General features: G+C 43.5%; 1 protein-coding gene across 1 annotated transcript in view; it reads left to right on the top strand.

Moving 5' to 3' along the window:
* KCNC1 (potassium voltage-gated channel subfamily C member 1) overlaps window positions 1–19047 on the top strand; it is a 151746-nt gene extending 132699 nt beyond the window's left edge. Inside the window, exon 2 of the mRNA XM_019477115.2 lies at window positions 18080–19047. Coding sequence (XP_019332660.2) covers window positions 18080–19045 — 966 coding nt within the window. The 3' untranslated portion in view covers window positions 19046–19047. The remainder of the gene's footprint in view (window positions 1–18079) is intronic.
* The last annotated feature ends 2342 nt before the right edge of the window (window positions 19048–21389 follow it).

Below are 21389 nucleotides of genomic sequence, written 5' to 3'. Positions count from 1 at the left end.
AAGCTCAAAAACACAAGTTAGGTAAAAGGAATTTAAAGTCAGTTGCTGTAAAATCTTTGCTGATTAGTAAACTGTTTTCAGCACGATAGTGAGTCTGACTTGTGATTTTTGATTATTTAGGGTTAGCACGCTACATGTGGTGCTCTGCAGAACTAATGCATGTTGGCCAGAGCCATTCTGTGATATGCCAAATAAAGACAATAGTCTAAAATCAACCAAATGTTAGTGAACAGGAACCAGACCCCTTGCATCAAAGCCAGCTATTCTCTTCTGAGCTGAGCGATGTTTCAGAGATGCTGTTTCAGGAAAGATGTGCAAGCGCTCTATAGCCCTGGTGTATTACCCCAGCTGATACAAAAGGCCTGCATCTGTTTCTAGCTTTCCTCTCTTTGCTGTATTGTCTTCATTCATACACATTCTTTCCAACCTTATACTCTTCCCTCTTCCTTCCTCTACTGTCTATCTGTGTTCTCTGTGTCTGTTTGTATTAACCCCTACAATAGTCTGTTTTTTTACCCACTCCATCTCCGACAGCATGTACACCATCTCTACTCTTGAACTGCAGTGTGAAGGCAAACATATGGCATCAGGTGATCATGGGATCCAGCTGCAATCAGTCTGTCCCAAAGAAATGCTAATGTGTTGCCAGGCTGAAAATATCTTGGAAGAAGTGGTATCCACAGTAGAGTTGACAAAACTGCATCTGGATTCTATGCACCATTCCCCTTCATGATCACAAGAAACACTGAGACCAGTTGAGCTGCATCAGTGTAATAAACTACCACCTCAACAACACAGTTAAAGGGACCAGTACTATTTCAGCCCAATCTATGCCCCCTACACCACCTTCATGTTCTTCACTGAATTTGAATATTAAGGACTATGATTAAATCTGTGCCTCTGTGTTAAGGCCTAGCAAACTGCATGCCTTCCTTTTCATTGTGTTAGTCTGGTGGTTTTGTCAGTGGCTTGTGAAGGCTGTATATGCTCCTTCTCTGACAGATTGTGAGTGTGAGGGCATTCACTTTCAAGATCATGAATTGCAACGAACAAAAAGAAAAGTTGGAGGGGGAGAGGAGGAGAAGGAGAAGGGGAGGAGGAGACCCACTGCTCCAGACATGTACTAAAAGTGGTTTGACACTCTCAAGGTTGTATATCAGTCATGCAGACCATCTATAGAGGACTGCACTGATATTGCATACAGGATGGAAAGTGGCATTTATAAAAATCCTACTGTGTGAGGCACACATTTGGGGAGCCAAAGCAATAGCTTACATTTCAATGGTTATCTATCATAAAGACCAAATTGCCTGAAAGCTTTGTGGCAGTCCAGCACCCTTACACAAAAAAGAAGAAGAAGAGGAAGAGCTAGTCAGGTTACTGTTAAGAGATCACACAACAGCTAAGGGCATAAAGAAAAGAAAACTATATTCAAGAACAGGCAACAATTATATCTTGCAAAATTGTCACTGCCAAGAACAGAGAGACTTTTTTGTATGTGTTGGTTCTAAAAATCTTTCTTCCTTTTCCTTATTCTCTTTCATAATTGAGAAATTTCTGCTATAATCCCAGATTAACAAAATAATTTAATATTTTTAAACAGTGTCCTGCCTTTAACCATGCCCAGTTCTAGGTGATCAGAAGATATTTCTACAGAAAACATGTATTTAAGGCCTTGTACAGACATTCAGTTTCTCCTGGGGGAGTTGATGCTCTCACAGAAGAAATCATGAGTATACAGATGTCAAGGCTTTTTCTCCTCAAGGAAAAATGGCCACTCCAGGAGAAAAATAGCCTGAGAACAACCAGAGTTAAATCATGGTCAGGAGAATTTCACCTAGGAGAGGAACTGTCCATATGTGCCACAGCTTCTCTCAGAAGAGACCATAGTCCTCCAGATTCAATATTCCCCCCCCCCCCCCCCCCCCAAGGCAGTGTGTTGCTCGCTGGTCTCTGCTGCTCCAGCAGGAAACAGAACACTCCCCTCTCACAATCCATGCATTGTGCTACAGAGAGACACAGACAGACAATTGGAAGTCTGGATCAGCCAATCAGGGCTACCCTATGCACTACTGCCATTTTTCACCAGGCAGACTAAGGGAGCCTGCAGAGCATGCTGCAATGTGTGTACAGTATCAGCATTGCAAGCTCTTCACTGTTCAGGGCCTCAGAATTCAAATGTCTGTACATGTAACTGAGTACATTTCTGTACCAGGAGAACAAACCTGGGAGAATTCTCACAGATTATTTGAATGTGCTTATTCATTCTAAAATATCAGTCAGATATACTTAATTTGCCAACTTTTCAGGGCCAGGACTGCTATTGACTATGCATATGTATGCAGTCTAGCACAACAACATCTCTATCTTATGTAGGGCCCCTAGTGTTACCGTAATGAAAAAAATAGAAGGTATGAAATGCTTTATTACAGTGAAAGTACAATACAGCCAAAAATGAAAGTATACAAGACTTGTCACAACAGACTGATAGTCCATCTAGTTTAGCCCACCTGATGATAGCTACTACAGAGGGAAGGGATAAAAGTCCTATAGGACATGTCTATGTGTTGCCCTATGGCAATGTAGTGACTCACAACATCATTATATGGCACACTGTGGTGACATAGCAATCACGCGTCTACACGTGATCACTAGCTACGTCGCCATAGCAGCGCACTCCCCAGTTATAGAGTGCCACTATGGTGATGTAGCGGTGAAATCTCCCCATGGTCTGTATGCATGGTGCAGTAACCACCCATACTGTGCTGTGCTTTAGTACTTCCAGAGGAAGTATTGAAGCATGGTGCTGTAGCAACATTGTCATATGAAGACATGTAGACACGCCCATAATGCATTTAGGTGTGCCTAACTATATCATGAAGAAAAGGTGTCCTTCCCACTAAATTACTGTAATTTAAGCATTAAATCCTGACCTTCCTCTTCCAGATTCCAGATATACATAAGGATCAGATTCACTATCCAAAACAAATGAACTAGATGGAACTTACTTCTTACTTTTCCCAAGTCTATAACCATTCTCAGCTTTGTTTGCACAACATACCAGCACCAGATTTATTGAAGACCCAATTGACAGTTCAGCAATGGCAGTGGAAATCTTTCTATTCACTTCACAGGGGTTGTGCCTGGTCATGAGAAAATAGGAATGCATGGAAAACCACTGACAAGGGCTAAGATCTTCAAAAGTGACAAGCAATTTTGATTGCCTCAGGTTCTGCTGTTCAGCCTGAGATTCTGTGATTAAGCTAGATTTTTTGGTGGCAAATGCTCACTGCTTTATAGAAAATCAAGGTGCCAAAAGTGTATATTTACAGTATCTCAAATTGGGCACCCAAACTCAAGGTATCCAAAATTACTGGTCACTCATAAAAATACAGTGCAACAAATTCAGAACAGTGCCCCCACCCAATGCGAGACCCTGTAAGAAGCTGTGCTTGACCCCGAATGTTTACCTCTGTTGCTTTCCACACAGGCTTCTTATGTATGAGGAGCTATTGTTTTTATTCAACAACCCACCCCATAGCTTTTGGAGTACATGACATTAAAATGCAGGTAAATTTCACACGTTGTTGGAGGTTCGTCACACAGTCAAGCTACATACAGTAAATGCTATCACAGCTTTCACAGCTGTTTATCTTACTTTGTCACAGAGCATCCACACCATTGTCTGAATAACAACAAGAACTCAGCACACACACCAAATTTGATGACTCAAAAGCCACACAGAAAAGTCAGCCTTGCTCATTAGTTTTGAGAGCTCTAAATTTAGGATCAGACCTCACTGCATATTTCAGGTGTCTTATAATTAAGGTTTGTTCTCAACTGCTTCACATACTGTAGTGTTTCCTCTTAGAAAAAATAAACAAAACCAAGGGTTTGCTTTTTTTAATGTAGCTGGAGGCTAGACATCACTCACCTCTTTTTCTACATTTGTAACAGTTCAATTTCCCCTATGCCTGTGCCATGGAAGTTAGGGCAGGAATAAAAGTATTTATTCCTGTTCTCAAGGCACTGCTATCCACTGCTGTGATGGGATGTAGGTTTGGGAATGGATTTAGGCAAGTTCTGTGCGTCTCCTAATACTGCACGTACTAGACTGTACTGTAGTCATCCATAATCAAGCAACATTCCAATAAGCTGCAGCATCCTAGTAGTCACATGCCATGGATTTACAATTCTTCTCTTTCTCTCTCCTTTTTCTGAAATATTGCCCATGGCCAGATCTGGCCTGCCAGGAGATTCCATCCAGCCCGTGGGGCCCCTAAAAAATTTAGAAAATTAATATTTATCTGCTTTTGGCTGCCTGTCAAAGTTGACAAGAGCCAGGGGCACTAGGATCCAGAGGAAGCCAGCAGCAGGACCTAGCCCAGACCTGCCCCTGGTATTTTCTGGTTCCAAGGTAACAAAACCCCTTACTGACAGGAGTACTTCTGGGAGCAAGGGGAGGGACTTCTGGTGGCAAAGGTCAGGGGTTAGGGGCGGGACTTCCAGTTACAAGATGGTGACCAGGGAGCGAGGCATGTGTGAAGGGGCAGAGCTACTCATGCGGCCCTTGACAGCTTGCCAAAACTCAGTAAGTGGCCCTCCACCTGAAATAATTGCCTACCCCTGTTCTAGAGGCATTAACCCACAATAAATTGCTTACAAACCAATCACCATGTGTGGGTTTAGCATATAGCAAAGGGTCTGCCTATTTCTTGTCTCTGAGGAGGCAATAAATGGGTGCCTACAGCTACAGAGCCAAGCCTAAGGTCCAAATAGTCTTTGTCCTCATCTAGGTCACTTCTGTGTGCAAACATAAAGTCCAAGTCAAAGCTTCACCCAGTGATGCCCAAACTTTCTGACCCACAGGCCGGATGAGTGGTGTGGGATTGGTCCAAAGACCAGATCTGGTCCATGGCACAATTCAACACATGAGGCTGGAGTCCAATCTGGCACACAGAGACAGTCCAGTGTGTGTCCCCACGTGCCACATTGGGCCCTGCACCCACAGCCCTGGCTCTATGTAGAGGCCCATATCATCTGGCCTTCAGGGCTTGGAAATTTGGCATCAGGGGAGCAGTGGGAGTGTTAATTACTACTTCTTGCCTGTTGCCAAATGTCCAGGCCTATGGGAATCCCAATCCCCAAGACAGACGACATGGCTTCGTGAGCCAGATCCAATCTGCAAGCCAGAGGATGAGCACCACTTGTTTAACCCTAAAAAGTAAAAATTAGGTCCAGAGATTTTCTGCATTTGTTAGGGCATGCTACTTCTTCACAGAACTCCGCAACAAAATCTGTGAACTTGGTGGTTTCAGGGGTTCATGTAGATATTCTCACCTTAGGCAACCCAACATCTCTGAGTTCTGAGTTTTAATGAATCCAAAAACAAAACAAGAGATTCAGAGCCATGCAGTTTCACCTGGCTGTTTGTCATATGCAGCCATTAGCAAGCAATCATTGTGTCTTATCTTTTATGATAAACCAGAAAAAAGCAGTTTTAAACCATAGGAAACCTCAGCAGAGTGAATTTGTTCAAGGCCATGCTGAGCTTTTAAGGCTTTGAATTTTTCCCAAAAGATTCTGTATAAATCTAGTCAGAAACTCCATTCCCTCACCCAAGGCTGCCCCTCTCTTTCCTTAGCAGGACTAAACACCTAGTGGTGAGTAAGACTCTCTCCAGTTGATCTACATCCTTTCTGTAGTGAGGGGCCCAAAACTGGACACAGTACTCCAGATGTGGTCTCACCAGTGCCGAGTAGGGGGGAATAATCACTTCACTTGATGTGGCAACACTCCTACTAATGCAGCCCAGTATGCTGGTAGCTTTCTTTGCAACAAGGGCACACTGTTGGCTCATATTCAGCTTATTGTCCACTGTAACCCCCAGGTCCTTTTCTGCAGAGCTGCTGCTTGGCCAGTCGGTCCCCAACCTGTACCAGTGCATGGGATTCTTCTATCCTAAGCGCAGGACTTTGCACTTGTCTTTATTGAACCTCATTTCTTTTGGTCCAAACTTCCAATTTTGTCAAGGTTTCTCTGAATCCTAGCCCTACCCTCCTGCATATCTACTACTCCCCCCAGCTTGGTGTAATGAACAAACGTGCTAAGGGTACACTCCATCCTATCTTCCGTATCATTGATAAGGATATTGAAGTGGACTGACCCCGAGACTAGATATTGGCTGTTAACTAGACATTGAACCATTGATTACTACCCTTTCAGCCCAATGTTCCAGACAGTTTTCTATCCACCTTACTGTCCATTCATCAAACCCATACTTCCTTAGCTTTCTTGCAAGAATATTGTGGGAGACCATATCAAAAGCCTTGCTAAAGACAAGTTATATAATTTTCACTGTTCTCCCCAATTCCACAGAGCCAATCATCTCATCACAGAAGATTTCTCAGGCATGACTTGCCCTTGATGAATCTATACTGACTGTTCCTAGCACCTTCTCCTCCTCCAAGTGCTTAGTAATGGATACCTTGAAAACATGTAACCTCCAGCTACACATTTGGTTTAGCACTCAAAGGATCTGCTTCCCATTAATTTTTTTTTTATGTTAACACTGAATTTGGAAATAACTTAAATATGTTTTCCACAGTTGAAAATATGTGTTTTCACATACTCTTTCACATCTGACTACTACTTTCAAACTAAGCATTCCAAGGTATCTCATGTGCGTGGTATTATAATTTTGGCTTGCATAATCATCATACCTATTAAGTGCTAAAGGACTAGTGGACTAATCATCCAGAACAGGAGGCCCTGTTTATTCATAAGCATGTTTCTTTGTTATATCTTAGCCAGTGACAAAAAGTGGAGCAGCCTGGCAGCTGAAATATTGTGTTCACTGAAGGGTGCTGGTGAATTGATTGCCTTAATGACAGTTCATTGCAATGACAACAAAGAGAAAGAAAGAAAATTGTCAGGCTGATTGCAACTGGCCAGCATGCTCCACAAACAAAGACTTGGCTGGAATAGTAGGTCAGGCTCTTATATAACTCCCACCTACAACAGCAAGACTGGGATTATTTTCTGTACAGATAGGACCTCCTCCTTAATAAACACTATGGGCACTTTTACACATGCTCCAGGGGTGGGAGGGGCAGCACTTTAATTAGAGCAGCTCTGAGAGCTGCTGTAATTAAAGTGCCACCATGTCTCCTGTATCCGTGTCCCTGTGCTTAAAAATGGCAGTGGAGGAGTTTGACTTTCAACAACCTTTAGTTTAAATGCCCCTGCCACTGCCATTTTTAAGTGTGGGGACACTGATACCTAAGACTTAGGAGCATAGGTGAAGCATAGGGGGAGCACATGCCCCCCCTGAGATTGCCCACCATTGGAGCCATTGCCGACTTCTGCTGACGGTCACCCCCACATTGCTGTCGATGTGGTTGCGGGTGGCCCCCGCTCACTGCCCACTGCCCACCACTCACCACACCTCCATCCCCCCCCACCAACACTGCCAGCAGCGGCTGTGGGTGGTCCCTGCTTGCCACTCACCACCATGGTGTCCACCCAGTCGTGGAAGGCACCAGTCATTCATGCTTAGGAGTCTGCAGCAGATCCTATTAATCAAGTCTGCTTCGACACACTGGAATTCCAGCACATTGGAGCAGCCTCAGAGCTTGTGTATAGGTGCCCTATGTGCTAAGAAACTTCAGAGCCCTTACCATTTTTAATAAAGTTCTCATAGCCACTGAGAGTGCTTTTCAACAAGTTCTTTGTTTTCACTTGGCTTTACAGCCACAGCCAGATATTTAGAGATGTGCCTACCTTTATTTGTCCCATTGACTTCCTTTTCGCATGAGATTGGATTGGGGACTTCTCTTGTGTCAGAAAAGATGGGTGTGTTTTGAGTGCCTGGCAGAAGGAGGGCCCACAGAATAAACACAACTTTCAATAACATGTTTAACAAGCCTCAAAGCTCCTGAGGTTTTAGTTTAATCTTATTTTTTATCATCCCAAACTCTTCCAGGTGTTACAAGAGGTTTGCTAGTATAACAAAAGTTTATGGGATTCTCTGGGCCAAGTAACAACTGCAGCATGGTCAATGGGTGGTTTCAAGACAAAAACAAATGGAGACAAAGCTTAGTGAATTTTGCTCAGCGCTATCCACAACGAATTTCCAGGCTTGGAACAAGTTATCATGGGCCTTTACTTCCTACCTGACATTCCTACTTGACATTGTGGTGGTGTCTACACATGCAAATGCTCTGGGGTGGGTTTACTCTGGGGTGAGTTTAATCTAGAGTAAATTGTTCTAGAGTAAACCCACCCCAGGCAGGCATTTACATGTGTGGGTAAGCAGGACCAGGTTTGCTGCACAAGGCAGCAATCTGCTGCTGCCCCCACGGGCCCTGCACTGGCTCCCTGCAGCAGCCAGGGGGAGCTCTAGGATCCCCCTGGGTGCTAGCCCAGGGGCTGGCAGGGAGCATGGAGCCAGGAGACAGCTGACTCCTGGCAGGTGCTGGGACATTACTCCCTGACCCTGGAGCTGCCCGCTGCTGGGGCGGGCTCCACCATTGAAGCCTGGGCAGGAACAATACCCCCTGCCCCACCAGCAGAGAGGTCCCAGCAAGTCATGGAGCCAAGACTGGGAGATAAGAATCTCCCAGGCCCCACTTTGCGATTGTGGAGCGGGGGCTTGGAGCTCCCTACTGCCAGGGCAGGGGGACATTGTCTGGAGTTCCCAGGCTGCAGCAGTGGAGCCTGACCCAGCAAAAGGCAGCTTTTGGGGACAGAGATCAATCTCCCACCCCCTGCTGCCCAGTTGCCTGGGAGCACATATGCTCCTGGTTGGCCATCTACGTGCCATACTGTGCAGTCATTACTCCTGAGTAAACTTGCTACTTGTATTTACAGGTAGCAAATTTACTCAGGCTAAGAGCATGTTTAGAGGGTGACACTTACTATGCAGTAATTAGCTCTAATCTCAAGTAAAGTGTCTTGTGTAGACATACCCTGTAACTATAAACTGTTTTGATATTATAAGCACAAGCAGGGAACTAGAAGTGAGTGTGTCTACACATGCTATTAATGTGCAACAATAAACTGTAGAGTTTATTGCTTTGCAGTTTGTTGCTTCCAGGAAGCTCCTGGGTGCACAGCTTAAACATGTGGCTGGACCACAGCACATTGAGAAGGGTCTACATGTGCACTACTGTGCACAAAAAATCTCCACAGCAGGGTAGGACTTATATTTACAAGTCCTACCCTGCTGCGGAGTTAATTAGTTTTGTGATCCCTAAGAGGGGCACAAGTGTAGGTGCTGAGACATTTTCTGCACAGTTAATTAATCAACTACACAGTAAACATCTGGTGTGATGTGTTTAGTAACCCATTGAAGCACTGAAAAAATTACCTAGTCCAGGCCCCAGGGAGTACCCAGGGCCACAATAAAATTCCCAGTTGTCCCTATCCTGTGCGAGGTACCAGTTAAGCCAAGAACAGACAGACCTTGGCAGCTTCTTCTTCATTTAGTCAGCAAATATATTTTCAGAGGCTCCTGGGAACTGAAACTATAAGGTTTCACATAATTTTAGGAAGAGGAATACAGTAATTTATTCAAGTCAGTGGCATTGTGAGTCAAGTCCCATGATCCTCCTGGTTTGAAAAGTGCTGGTAAAATCACTAAGGCTCAGAAGCCAGCTGAAATATGAATACTTACCTGAAGCAAGGCCAAACCAGTCATATCAGCACAGCTGCCCTGGAAATCTCATGAGACTAACTTGTTCTTGTGAGATTTACAGCATTTCCTGCTCATTGTCTTGCTGAAAAATAGCAATGCCTGTTTTTTCATGGATTTTCAGCATTTCCTCTTCAAGTTCCAAGAAAAACATAACCTTTATTCCTTTAGCCACTACAAGGCCAGCAGGCCCATGATTTGTTCCTCTCTCTAATATGCATTGATTATATCTGCCTTTCTTTTCCACGCTGGTAAGGACAAGAGGAGGGGAAGTGAGTCCTGGACTGTGCATAAGGCCCTTCTTTTGAGGATTACATGCAATGCTTTTCAGTCCAACTCTGTGTTAGCTTTATAGGACAAGAAGAGTTAAAACTTAATGAAATCATATTTTTGTCACTAAAGCTCTGACTCATAATGCATAAAGCCAGCAGATATGATGAGTAAGGGAGTGTTGTTTATTCAGCTGCTTATCACATTTCTAATGCTTAGACCAGATGTAGTTCAGAAACAAAAACAAAAACTTCCTCATTCGTATCCTACGCTTCCACAATCTTCCATTGCAGGCAAGGCATCTACCATCCATGGGTCTGGGATCTGCATATGAAGTTGCCCTAAAAGCATTTCTATCCATGAGCTAGAGAAAAAGAAAATAGGGGAGAAATTTCCTTAAGCATCTTCCAATTCTTTCCTCCCTTGTAGCTTGAGTCAGGATCCTAAAGTAATCCTGAGTAGTATTGGAAGAGAAAGTGTTGGCTCAGGGCAGCCAGCTCCTGATAGGGCTGTCTGCCATGTGGCTCCGCCCCTTGGCAGATTGGCCAAGGGGGTTGTCTGTTGTGCATCCCCATCCCACACTGCTGATTGACTGAGAGGGGCGGGGCAGCATGATGGGCAGCCCTCTCAGCTAATCAGTGGTGAGGGGGTGACAGAGGGGGGGCAGCCACCACCTTGGCTGCTCCCCTTCACACCAGTGTCCTCACCCCCCACCCCCCCAACAAGGGCCATGACAACCTCTGCCTCCTACTGGGGAGCCAGCATTTTATTTTTAGTAAGGTGTTGTTTTTTTTCTTTAATGTATTTTGCATACAATGTCCAATTTCACAGTTTCTGCAAAATCCAAGGCACTGTAAATTAAGTAGGTCCCTAATTATGAATGATGTGTATTGTAGATCACTGTTGTCTAGAAACTGGACCCTGAAGTTACCAAACTTCACTGGCAAAAAGTTGCTGTTGCTACTGTCCTTTCCTTGCCTGTGGAGCTGGAGTTGCATCACTATATTATTATCATCACCACCAACATCATCATTATTATTACTACAATCATCACCACACCAGGCCACAACTGAAATTTCACCGCATTGCATTAGGTGCCATTGAAACACATGCTAAGTTATTGGGTCTACCCAGACAGTTTACAATTTAGATAGACAAGACTCACAAAGAGCAGTAGGAAAAACATGGACACAGGGAGCATCTACATGAGACACTATGGCACAGTAGCAACAAGCTACTACACTGTAGCTCATTGCTACCATGCAGTAGCATCGCCGGGCACTAACTGTGGTGATGATAGTGTGCAGTAGTAAAAAGCTACTGCACAGTAGCTCATTGTTACTGTGCAGTAGTGCTGGCCAAAAACTGAGAGGCAATGGTACTGCGCAGTAACACCAATTACTGCACAGTCATTTAGTAGCTGCATAAAGACTTGACCAAATCGTCAAATTCGGCCGAATCAGATCAGGGACAGTGATCCGAATCAATGAATCAAATCACTGTCCCTGATTCGAGCTGAATCCAAATCGAATAGGACCCATTTTGCACACCCCTAGTAAGTATCCCATTTCCAGAACAGTAGAAAGCTCATTCTTAGCCTGTCTCTAAATAGCCTTGTTAAACCAATTTGCACAAGAATTCTGTATCTGCCACAATCAACAATCATGGAGGAATATTATTTCCTTCTCCAGAATGTAGGGATTTTGAATTATTTACATTGTAAACCATATTTCTCTGTCAAAGTCTCTTCTCTTTCTTTAATCCCCTCCCCTATCCCTGCCCTGCAGTTTAGGCTAATCTGAAATGTTATTGTTTTGAGTATTAAAGCAAAGGAAGAAATGCTGCTGCAGTATCTCCAGTGTCAGCAGGAATCATTCACATGTGCCAAGTGTCAAAGCAGATGAAAGAGCTCTGATCACTTCCTGACATTTTAACTAGGTACATGCTTTAATTATAGAAAATTTTAGCTGCTGTTGTATAACTCAAAGGCACATGACATAATCTGACAAAATTCCCACTCTTTTGCCCAGGCCTTTTCAAAGCCAATGAAGTAAAGATATATATAAATATCAGAAGTAAATCTCAGAAAAAGAACCCATGGGCCACATGATTATTTATGAATAAAAGCCTGTGATCTGATTTTCAAAGGTGCTAAGCACTTATAGCTCCTCTTGGTTTCACTGGGATTTATAGACGTTCACCATCTCTAAAATTAAAGTAGCTGTAGTGTCTGATCTTCTGTTAACCCTTGTGGTAGGATAGGAAAATGTGGGTTTCCCTACAACTTCTTTGACTGTATTGAATATGGTCACTTTCAAACAGTATTGGTTGTATTTAGGGACATGGGATATTGCTTGCAGCTTGGTAAACAGGGCTCATAGACAATGGTTAATTAATATATAGGACAGTTTAAAGGAAAAAGGGGGGGGGGGGAATTATTTTCTTGTTTGTACTATTTTTGGCACCAGCTGTTGATTTGCCAGCTGCTCAGTGGATGTGTCTACACATGCACATTTCCTGTGCAGTAACCAAAATTACTGTGCAGCACAGGCATGCATCTACATGTGCATGTCCATACTGTGTAGTAAATATGGTGACTTACACCAACTTGAGTGTTAATTTGTTACCTGCATCATGCAGGTATAAAATTTACAATTAGTTACCGCACATGTAGAGGCCTTACAGCGCGGTAACACAGCTGACTTTAGTCCCAAGTCAGTCCACATACAACGTTAATGTGCTTTAACACTTGCAAGCGTAGATGCCAGCCTGTTTCCACTTATTATGTAGTAAATTTAAGCCAGCGTAAATGCATGTGTAGACGCGCCCAGTTATGAGCATCTAAACATCTATCATGGAACAGGTGCAGGTGATATGGATGAAGGTCTGATCCTCATTTACATCAAGGCCTATTTAGACCTCTCTTGAAAAGTAAAGGGGCCCAGATGATATACAGTGGACTTACTGTAGTTGATAATCAGGCCCTATTATATTTAGGACCTATCTTCCCAAATGTTTTTTTCATACACAAATCCTATCACATATATCAAGATTAACCAACCAGGGCCAAATGCCCTGCAGGCCACAGTAGCAGGGGCCATATGTCGACAGGTCACAAAATGACAGGCCACAGCTCCCCACCTCCTCCACCCCCCAGCCAGTCTCCCCCATTGCACCATGCATCTTCACCTTCTCCCACCACTGCAGCATGTAAGTGCAGCCCCTCCTCCCTCCACACTGCTATACCACACTCCCTGGTGTGGAGGCAGGCAGCAAAAGCTGGAAGAAGGAGGGGGAGCCTAGAGACCCGGTTTATTATTGGAGCCTAGAGACTCTGCCAAATTGATGTGGAAAGTGATGGCCCAGCAGGGGCCCAGAGGCTGCAACTTAACCCCTTGTGGGCTAGATGCAGACTGCAAGCCACCAACTGAACAGCCCTGACCTACACACAAGTGTAATACCACAAAAAAGTGAAGATGCATGATGTGGCGGGGGGGCGGGTTGCTTTTGAAAAACAGCCCCTTAGACTTCAGTTGGATTTTAAAGTAACTGACTGGCAACAGGATTAGTTTGAGGACAGTCTTTCCTAGAAACCTAAGAAAGGAGCAAGTATTTTGCTGTCCAATGGGAAGCGGTGGGGTTATTTTGGTCACTGTATTACTGGGAGGGGGTTGGGGGCAGGGGTTGGTAGTTCCTGCAATAAAGCTAATTCAAATTTAATAAAGCATGTACTTAAGCCAGGGATGGACACTATGGCAGATCTGGCCAGTGGCCGAACTCCATTTCCCATAAGCCCCTGCCCGTATCGCTTTGTCCGGTGTCCATGGAGACCCCAGTAGCTGTGGTGAGGTGACAGCATGGGGCCAGGGTTTCCATGGAGACCGGCCCCAGCAGTGCTGGCAGGGTGCGTGGCTGGCTAGGGAGCTGCTTCGGGGCTAGGAGCGGGGTCCAGAGCAGCATGCGGGCAGCGGATCGCAGCTCTGACCTGGCTCTGGACCACGATGTCAGTGCTGCAAGATCCCAGCCCTGGTCCCAGAGCAGCTCCCTGCCCAGCCGCGCACCCCCTGCCAACAGTGCTGGGCCTGGTCTCCATGGAAACTCTGGCCACATGCTGTTACAGTGCCATTGCTACTGCGGTCTCCATGGAAACTGACCTTAGCAACACAGGCAGGGGCTGCTGGGAAATGGAGTCTGCAATTGGCTGGACTTTGCCCACCCCTGGTTTAAGCCCGTACTTTGTTTTTTGCCAAAGACTTAAGCATCCGCTTAACTTTCATCACTTGATTGAATCTGGGGCCAAGCACTATTGATGCCATCAGGAAGCAATAGACACAGCCATTTGCAGTCACTACTAGCAAGAGACATGACTGCTGTGGTGGTGTCTCCCATAAAACAACAAGTATATGTCATGGTTGTGGATTTAAACACTTGTCAGAATTGGTTGTTTCCTCTCTTTAATACAGCTCAGCATCTCTTCTAATGACTCTCACTGTGCAAGGAGGTCAGGCTGAGGGTTGTCCTATGCAGAAATCACTACCTTTGGGAGTTCCACCTGCACATCGAGAATTGCACTTTAAGTCTGCATGAAGGGTTCCTTCATGAATCCCTAGGGAAACAATTTTATTCTAATAAAAATATATGCAATGCGGTTCCTGTCTGTGGTTAAAAAATGTGTGTTTGTGCTGCCGGCGATCTGGACATGTCAGCATTCCCTTCAGAAACTCTTATTCTCATGGGCCTGTGCCTCTGGGGTAGAAATTTGCTCCAGGCTGAAACGCAGCAGACAGAATCTAAGCCTGGTGTGAATAATTTCCCAGTTCCTCTGTTTGTTGTTTTAATCCTCTCCAAGCTGGCGGGATGTGCAACTATATTTATACCTGTAAGTATTAACAATATTGCACACCAGCTGACTTGTGGAGTGCACTCAGAATGCCTTATTTTCTGGGGAGGATTTGGATGCCAGTGAAAGCCAACAAATGCATGCTCCGAACTGCATGCAGCAACTGTACTGTCTTAGCTGAGATCTCAAAACATAATGAAAATATCAGTGAATAACAGCTCAAAACTCATTCTTTCACTCATTTGACAGATACAGATACTGAGGACCAGATACTCATCCTAGCCAAGAGGACACCTTGTATTTCAGCAGAAGCCAAAGGAGATACCAACAGTTCTAATACCTACTTCTTTTCTTCTGCTCTTCTCCACAGCCAACAATGGTCCCGGTAGTTATTGATTTAAAATGGTACATTAGGGCATTTAGTACACAGGATCTGGGAGCAATAGGTGTGGACCATAGAAGGTACTTTCAATTCTTGTAGACTTAAATGGAATATTAGATAACATGGGTAGGAAAATAGGACTAAAGGAAAGGGCGGATGTTCTTTTGGCTAAGGACTGGAATTCAGAAGGAGCTATGGTCTGTTCTTAGCTCTGCTCATGATATTGGTTAAATTTCTTATCCTCTCTGTGCCTCAATCCCCTATCTGTAAAATGGGGATATTGCTACTTCTACTGTCTTTCTGTCTCTAGTCTGTTTAGGCTATAAGTTCATTAGGCACAGTGATCACCTTTTGTTATGTGTCTGTTGGTACAATAGTTGGAGCAATAGAGACCTGCTCTCAGACTTGGGACTGTAATACAACTAGCACATGTTGATAATATGCCCATTCTTTGGTTCAGAATCAGAGGGTGCATCTACACATGCACTTTACTGCAGAATAGACTAATTTGCTGCACAGTAAAGTGTAACTGTCTATATGTACAGTGGTATTAGGCCACATTAAACTAATTAATTCTGCCATAAGATAGTACTGTCTTACAGCGGAATGAATAACTGCAATTAAATGCAAATGTAGACGCTGACACAGTTTACTTCCAGTTGGCACAGGCAGCAAGGGCCCAGACTGCTGCCTGCCACCTAACCATACAGCTCTACATTTTCAGCACACTCGTGCCCCAGGCAGCCCCTCCACTGTCCAACACTGCTACCCAGAGCCCAGGACTGACTCCCCCATGCCACCTGCCAGCCCAGACCTGCTGCATCCCAATCAAATTGCTCTGGAGTTTATTCCTTCGCATTAATTGCAAATGTAGATGCACCCACTTTTAATGTCTGTTACTCTAGGCCAGATTTTGCTCTTATTTAGAGTAGAGTCAAAGTAGTGGAGCCCGCCAAAAGCTAGCTTATCCCTTACTCCTCTGAAAGCAGTTAATTTTCTTCTCTAGGGGTGCTCTACATATGCAGCCCATACTGTGCCATACACGCAGCTCACAATTATTTTTAGCAGCTACTTCACCATAGTGGAGCACTATACAGGGGGAGCATACCACTATGGCGAAGTAGCTGCTGGTCACGTGTAGATGCCCATGGACACTGTGTCACTGTAGCACATTGCTGCAGCAATATAGCATCATGTGTAGATGCGCCCTATACAAAGAAGCATGTTGAAAGATGTGCCTGACTTCTGCTTTTTACTTTGTTTACTAACAGTGAAAGTCGAGCACAATTTTGTTCTAGTTACACACATGGAAAACACAGAGCAAAAACTCTCCAATTGCCTTAGTAGCATGAAGCAGGTCAGGTCTTATTTTCAACAGGCATATTCCTTGGACAGTTTTCTTTTAAATTATTGTATTGTAATTTCTAGATGTTAGATAAGCAGAAGAAACTAAACTTTTTAACTCCTATGTTGATTATAATGCTTGCTAAAAGTAATAAAAGGATTGTACAGTGTGTTTCTCTTTTTTCAATAGTGCCTCCATTGATCCACTGCTTTTAGGCCAGAATTGAAAAGAATTCTGTGTCTCGCTTTGTCAAGGTGTGATTATGTATAAGTAGCATGAACTTGGAGATGACAAACCTTGAGAGTGGAATTGAAAGAGGCCCTTCCATTACTGGACAGCCTTGATGTGCAACAGATAATTAGATGCATGCAAATTTGGGGAGAAGAGGCTATTTGAGTTTAGGATTTGTTTATTAATTACTAGATTAAAATGTTGACTAGGCATCAGGCAGAGAAAAATAACTTACCCAGGACTGCAGATTTTGAGTCTGTTTCTCCATTCAATTACCTTGTAAATGAGAAGTATCCTCTTTGAGACTGTGCTAAGGCTAGGGAAAGTGAGGGCTGAAGTAGAAAACAAGTGCTTAAATCCCCAGCGGTCTTGGGGGCTGTTACCTCCTTCATTGTGACAACAGCAACCGCAAAATAACACCAGGGCTTTGAAAAGAGTAATGGTTCTCAAGTGCATTCTTACATTTTGATAGGAATCTAGTTAAAGGATCAGGAGGTAAATGACTGCTGTTTCATTGAAGCTTCCCTCTGAGGAGCTGGTCCTAAATACCATTCTCTTAGCTTTGAGGAAGGCTTATAATAGGGGGCTGAGGACTTTAATAATGAAGAGCATTCCTATAGAAGGTGCTGACATTCCTCTATGTTTTGCTGACTCTGGTGAGATGGTGTAATGCTCTAACACAAATGAAAACAAATACAACATTGCTTTGCAATGTTAAATAATTCCCTCTATTACAGCCCTCCAGAGGCCATCATTACAATATCAGTAATTGCCAGCTGTTAGTTGGTCTGCAATACTACTGCTTCCCCTATACCAGGAACAGAAAATAGGTATTAAACATCAGGTGGAAGACTGTAGTAACTGTTAGCAACTGCTGACTTTTTAATGGTAACAGTTCTATAACTTGTACTGTAGAACAAGTGAATTCTGAGATCGAATAGGTCTTTTCTAGCTCTAGCCTCACCCAGCCCTGAGGACCAGACATCCATACTGGGTGGTGTTCAGACTTCCCTTCAACTTTAAGTACTACGGAAGTCCAGGGGACTCAAAAGAGTACCTAGATATAAGCATGTGCTGAATTGATATCCTGTATCAGAATGGACTTAAGTATGGGTTAAAAAATGTACTGTATTAGAACCTGAGTGGCTATCTTCTCAACCAAAGTTTAACACCTTAAATTCAGAGGCTTAAGGAAATGGAACTGCTAACATGTTCACCTACCACATCTCTTCACAGCTTCCCCTGTGCGCTTCAGGATCAGGTCTCTTATGGCAAATGTATCGTTTTAACATTTCTCTTGTGTTTTTCTTCCCGCAGTATGTGGCATTTGCCTCCCTCTTCTTCATTCTGGTCTCCATCACCACTTTTTGCCTCGAGACCCATGAGAGATTTAACCCCATCGTGAACAAGACAGAAACCGAATTCATTGGAAACGACACCCAGATCCGACACTACAGGGAAGCAGAAACTGAGGCCTTTCTGACCTACATTGAAGGTGTCTGTGTGGTCTGGTTTACATTTGAGTTCCTAATGAGGGTGACGTTCTGCCCAAACAAGGTGGAATTTATCAAAAACTCTTTGAACATCATTGACTTTGTGGCCATTCTGCCTTTCTATTTGGAGGTTGGACTAAGTGGCCTGTCTTCCAAAGCTGCTAAGGATGTCTTGGGCTTCCTACGAGTAGTCCGTTTCGTGCGAATTCTACGAATTTTCAAGCTGACTCGCCATTTCGTGGGGTTGCGGGTCCTGGGACATACCCTCCGTGCCAGCACAAATGAATTCTTGCTGCTCATCATATTTTTGGCATTGGGCGTCTTAATCTTTGCCACGATGATCTACTATGCTGAGAGAATAGGTGCTAAACCCAATGATCCTAGTGCCAGTGAACACACACACTTTAAAAATATCCCCATCGGCTTCTGGTGGGCTGTTGTCACCATGACTACCCTGGGCTACGGAGACATGTATCCTCAGACTTGGTCAGGCATGCTGGTGGGGGCTCTCTGTGCTCTTGCAGGCGTGCTGACCATTGCCATGCCTGTCCCCGTCATTGTGAACAATTTTGGAATGTATTACTCCTTAGCTATGGCTAAGCAGAAGCTACCAAAGAAAAAAAAGAAGCATATCCCGAGGCCACCCCAGCTGGGATCCCCCAATTATTGTAAATCTGTCGTAAACTCTCCACACCACAGTACTCAGAGCGACACATGCCCACTGGCCCAAGAAGAAATTTTAGAAATTAACAGAGCAGGTAGGAAACCTCTTAGAGGAATGTCCATCTGACCTTTAACCTCCACCCCTTGTAGAGATTTAAGATTCAGTCAGACTGCTTTCTTAGAGCAATGGGTAGCACATTTATCCATTATAGTCCCACCACCACACATATGTGTGAAGTCTAGGTTGCAGGGACAAATGATACAGGGGAGGCTGAGCAGCAAAATTAAGGATGACAGCATGCTCTAAGGAGCCAAAACTTTGGTTCTGGTTAAGGGTATATAGATTTCAAGATTATTTTGAAGAGGAATTGCATTTAGTAGAAGAATTTTTAGTCTTCTGCAGCTGTGTTGCTGGACTGTATAATGCATCACAGAGGCTCCTCAGATCTGAATGCTTCCTTGTGGAGTAGGAGCCAAGTATGCAGCGATTACTGAGATTTTTGACAAATCAGATTGGGGGGGAAAAAAAAAACTAGATGTTTTTTCATGTGTTCCCAGCTGTGACCTTTCAGCTGTTTTGGAGTGCCAGATATTGTTCATCTGATTAAAGAAACTGGGTACCTAGTAAGTTGAAGGGACAATTACAGAAACATACATATTCACAAGGCAATCCCATCTCCTTCAGATGATTAACTGCCAAGTAGAATGATAGCTCAATTTTTTTGACACTAGCACAAAATGATTCAGAAGGAGACAAGTCTAGATGTAAGGATGTTTATTCCATAGCGTGCAAACCAACCCATTTTATAATGTTCCACAAGAGTTTAGCATTTAGAGTCATGAGGAGTTTTGAACTACAGCAGCTAAGACAATATGACAATATGCTGTTCTTGAAAGTGTGGGTTGATGCTCTCTCAACCCCTAGCAGTAAAGGTTGACTAAAAAAGGCATAGGACTGGTCATTATTGGCAGATTTGTACTAAATAGCAATGAGTGGTAATGCCATGATAAGGTATTCTTTTTTTTAATTACATCGGTTCACATCAGCAACAGGCAAAGAACCCAACCAGAGTAAAAAGTAATTTCACACTATTTCCATTGGGGGAAGAGGAGGTAGAAGAATACTAGTCACCATGGAATATATTATAATATCCCTTGGCTAGTGGTTAATTATGGGAATATCTCAGTTTTATGAGAATCCTCATACAGCACAAAGTTACAAGACTCCAATCTGATTATTTCAACCCTATAATCTACCTCTACCCATGGAACATCACCATTTATTCTATGGAGATGGTGGTTTCAAAGTAAATAATCACACTAAAAACAATACTGTCACCATTTGGCAGAGGTTCCAACAACATTCCTCCATGGGCAGGTTTTTTTTCCAGCTTATTATAAAATACTCCTATGTGTTATATTAGGTAGAACAGGTGACCAAACAAGTGATTCTTACTAACCTTTAGTCACAAGCGACATTTTGAAAGAGGTAGTTTGTATCTATGATGGTCTTGTGCTGTTCTCATTTCTTACTTTGAAGAAAATTCTAATACGTCACTCCTGGTGAGTGAGATATTCTCTCTCCATCTCATAGCCATGCATGTTGATGTCATTGAAAGAAACACAAAGGAAGCAAGGTTTTCCTTTGTGTCTGACTTCACCAATATCACTGAGAGGTGAGAGGCAATGGAAATTTCCTTTTTTTTCCTTTTGTTAAACTATCTAAAAATCCATTCAGATGTTTGGAATGGATGATTGGTAAAGAGTTTTCATGTTTGCTTTTTCTTTGAAGATTCTAACATTGTATGAGGTTGACCACTATCCATGCGATAGACTGTCTCTTTACTATCGTAGCCTTTGGGCATACGCGCATAGTTTTATCATCCATTCCCCTCAGGTTGCAAATGCTTATTCACAAAGTCATTTCCAAGCAAGTTAGTAGCTTCGTCATGAGTAGAGACTTCTGTGGCTCTAGAAATTGAGAGGAATAGAGGGTGGTAACAAAGTGATCGCATACCTTGATTGCCATCCAATTGCCCATCTGTAAAGTGAACAGAGAAATGCAGTGCTTTAGCAGAGAGCTAGAGATTAAATTCCTACCTGGAAGTTCCTTACTTTATTAAGTTCCTCCAATGGCATGTCCTGGTCCTCTGTGGGAACTGGAAGACCAAGAACTCTACGAGTTCCAACTCAACTCTGCACTGGTATCCTGAGAATACATGTAACTTTGGTTCAATGTGGAACTGATTTGTCATCCTGAGTGCTCTAAAGTATGCTGTTGCTGCAGTACGTATGAAGTATTACAAGTGACAGCAAATTATCTATTTCTGCAATAATTAATTAAAAGAGACTATTTTTATATATGTATATACACACACACGTATATTTTTCAGCAGTACCAGAACACACTTGTATTTCAGCTGGTGAAGGTAGGCTCAGTAACCACCGTTACTGTAGTTCTGATTCTAATA

Source organism: Alligator mississippiensis, chromosome 2 (genome assembly GCF_030867095.1).
Source record: "Alligator mississippiensis isolate rAllMis1 chromosome 2, rAllMis1, whole genome shotgun sequence".
NCBI lineage: Eukaryota > Metazoa > Chordata > Crocodylia > Alligatoridae > Alligator > Alligator mississippiensis.
Note: the sequence above shows the minus strand (reverse complement) of the source record. Positions and strands in the feature narration are given on the sequence as shown.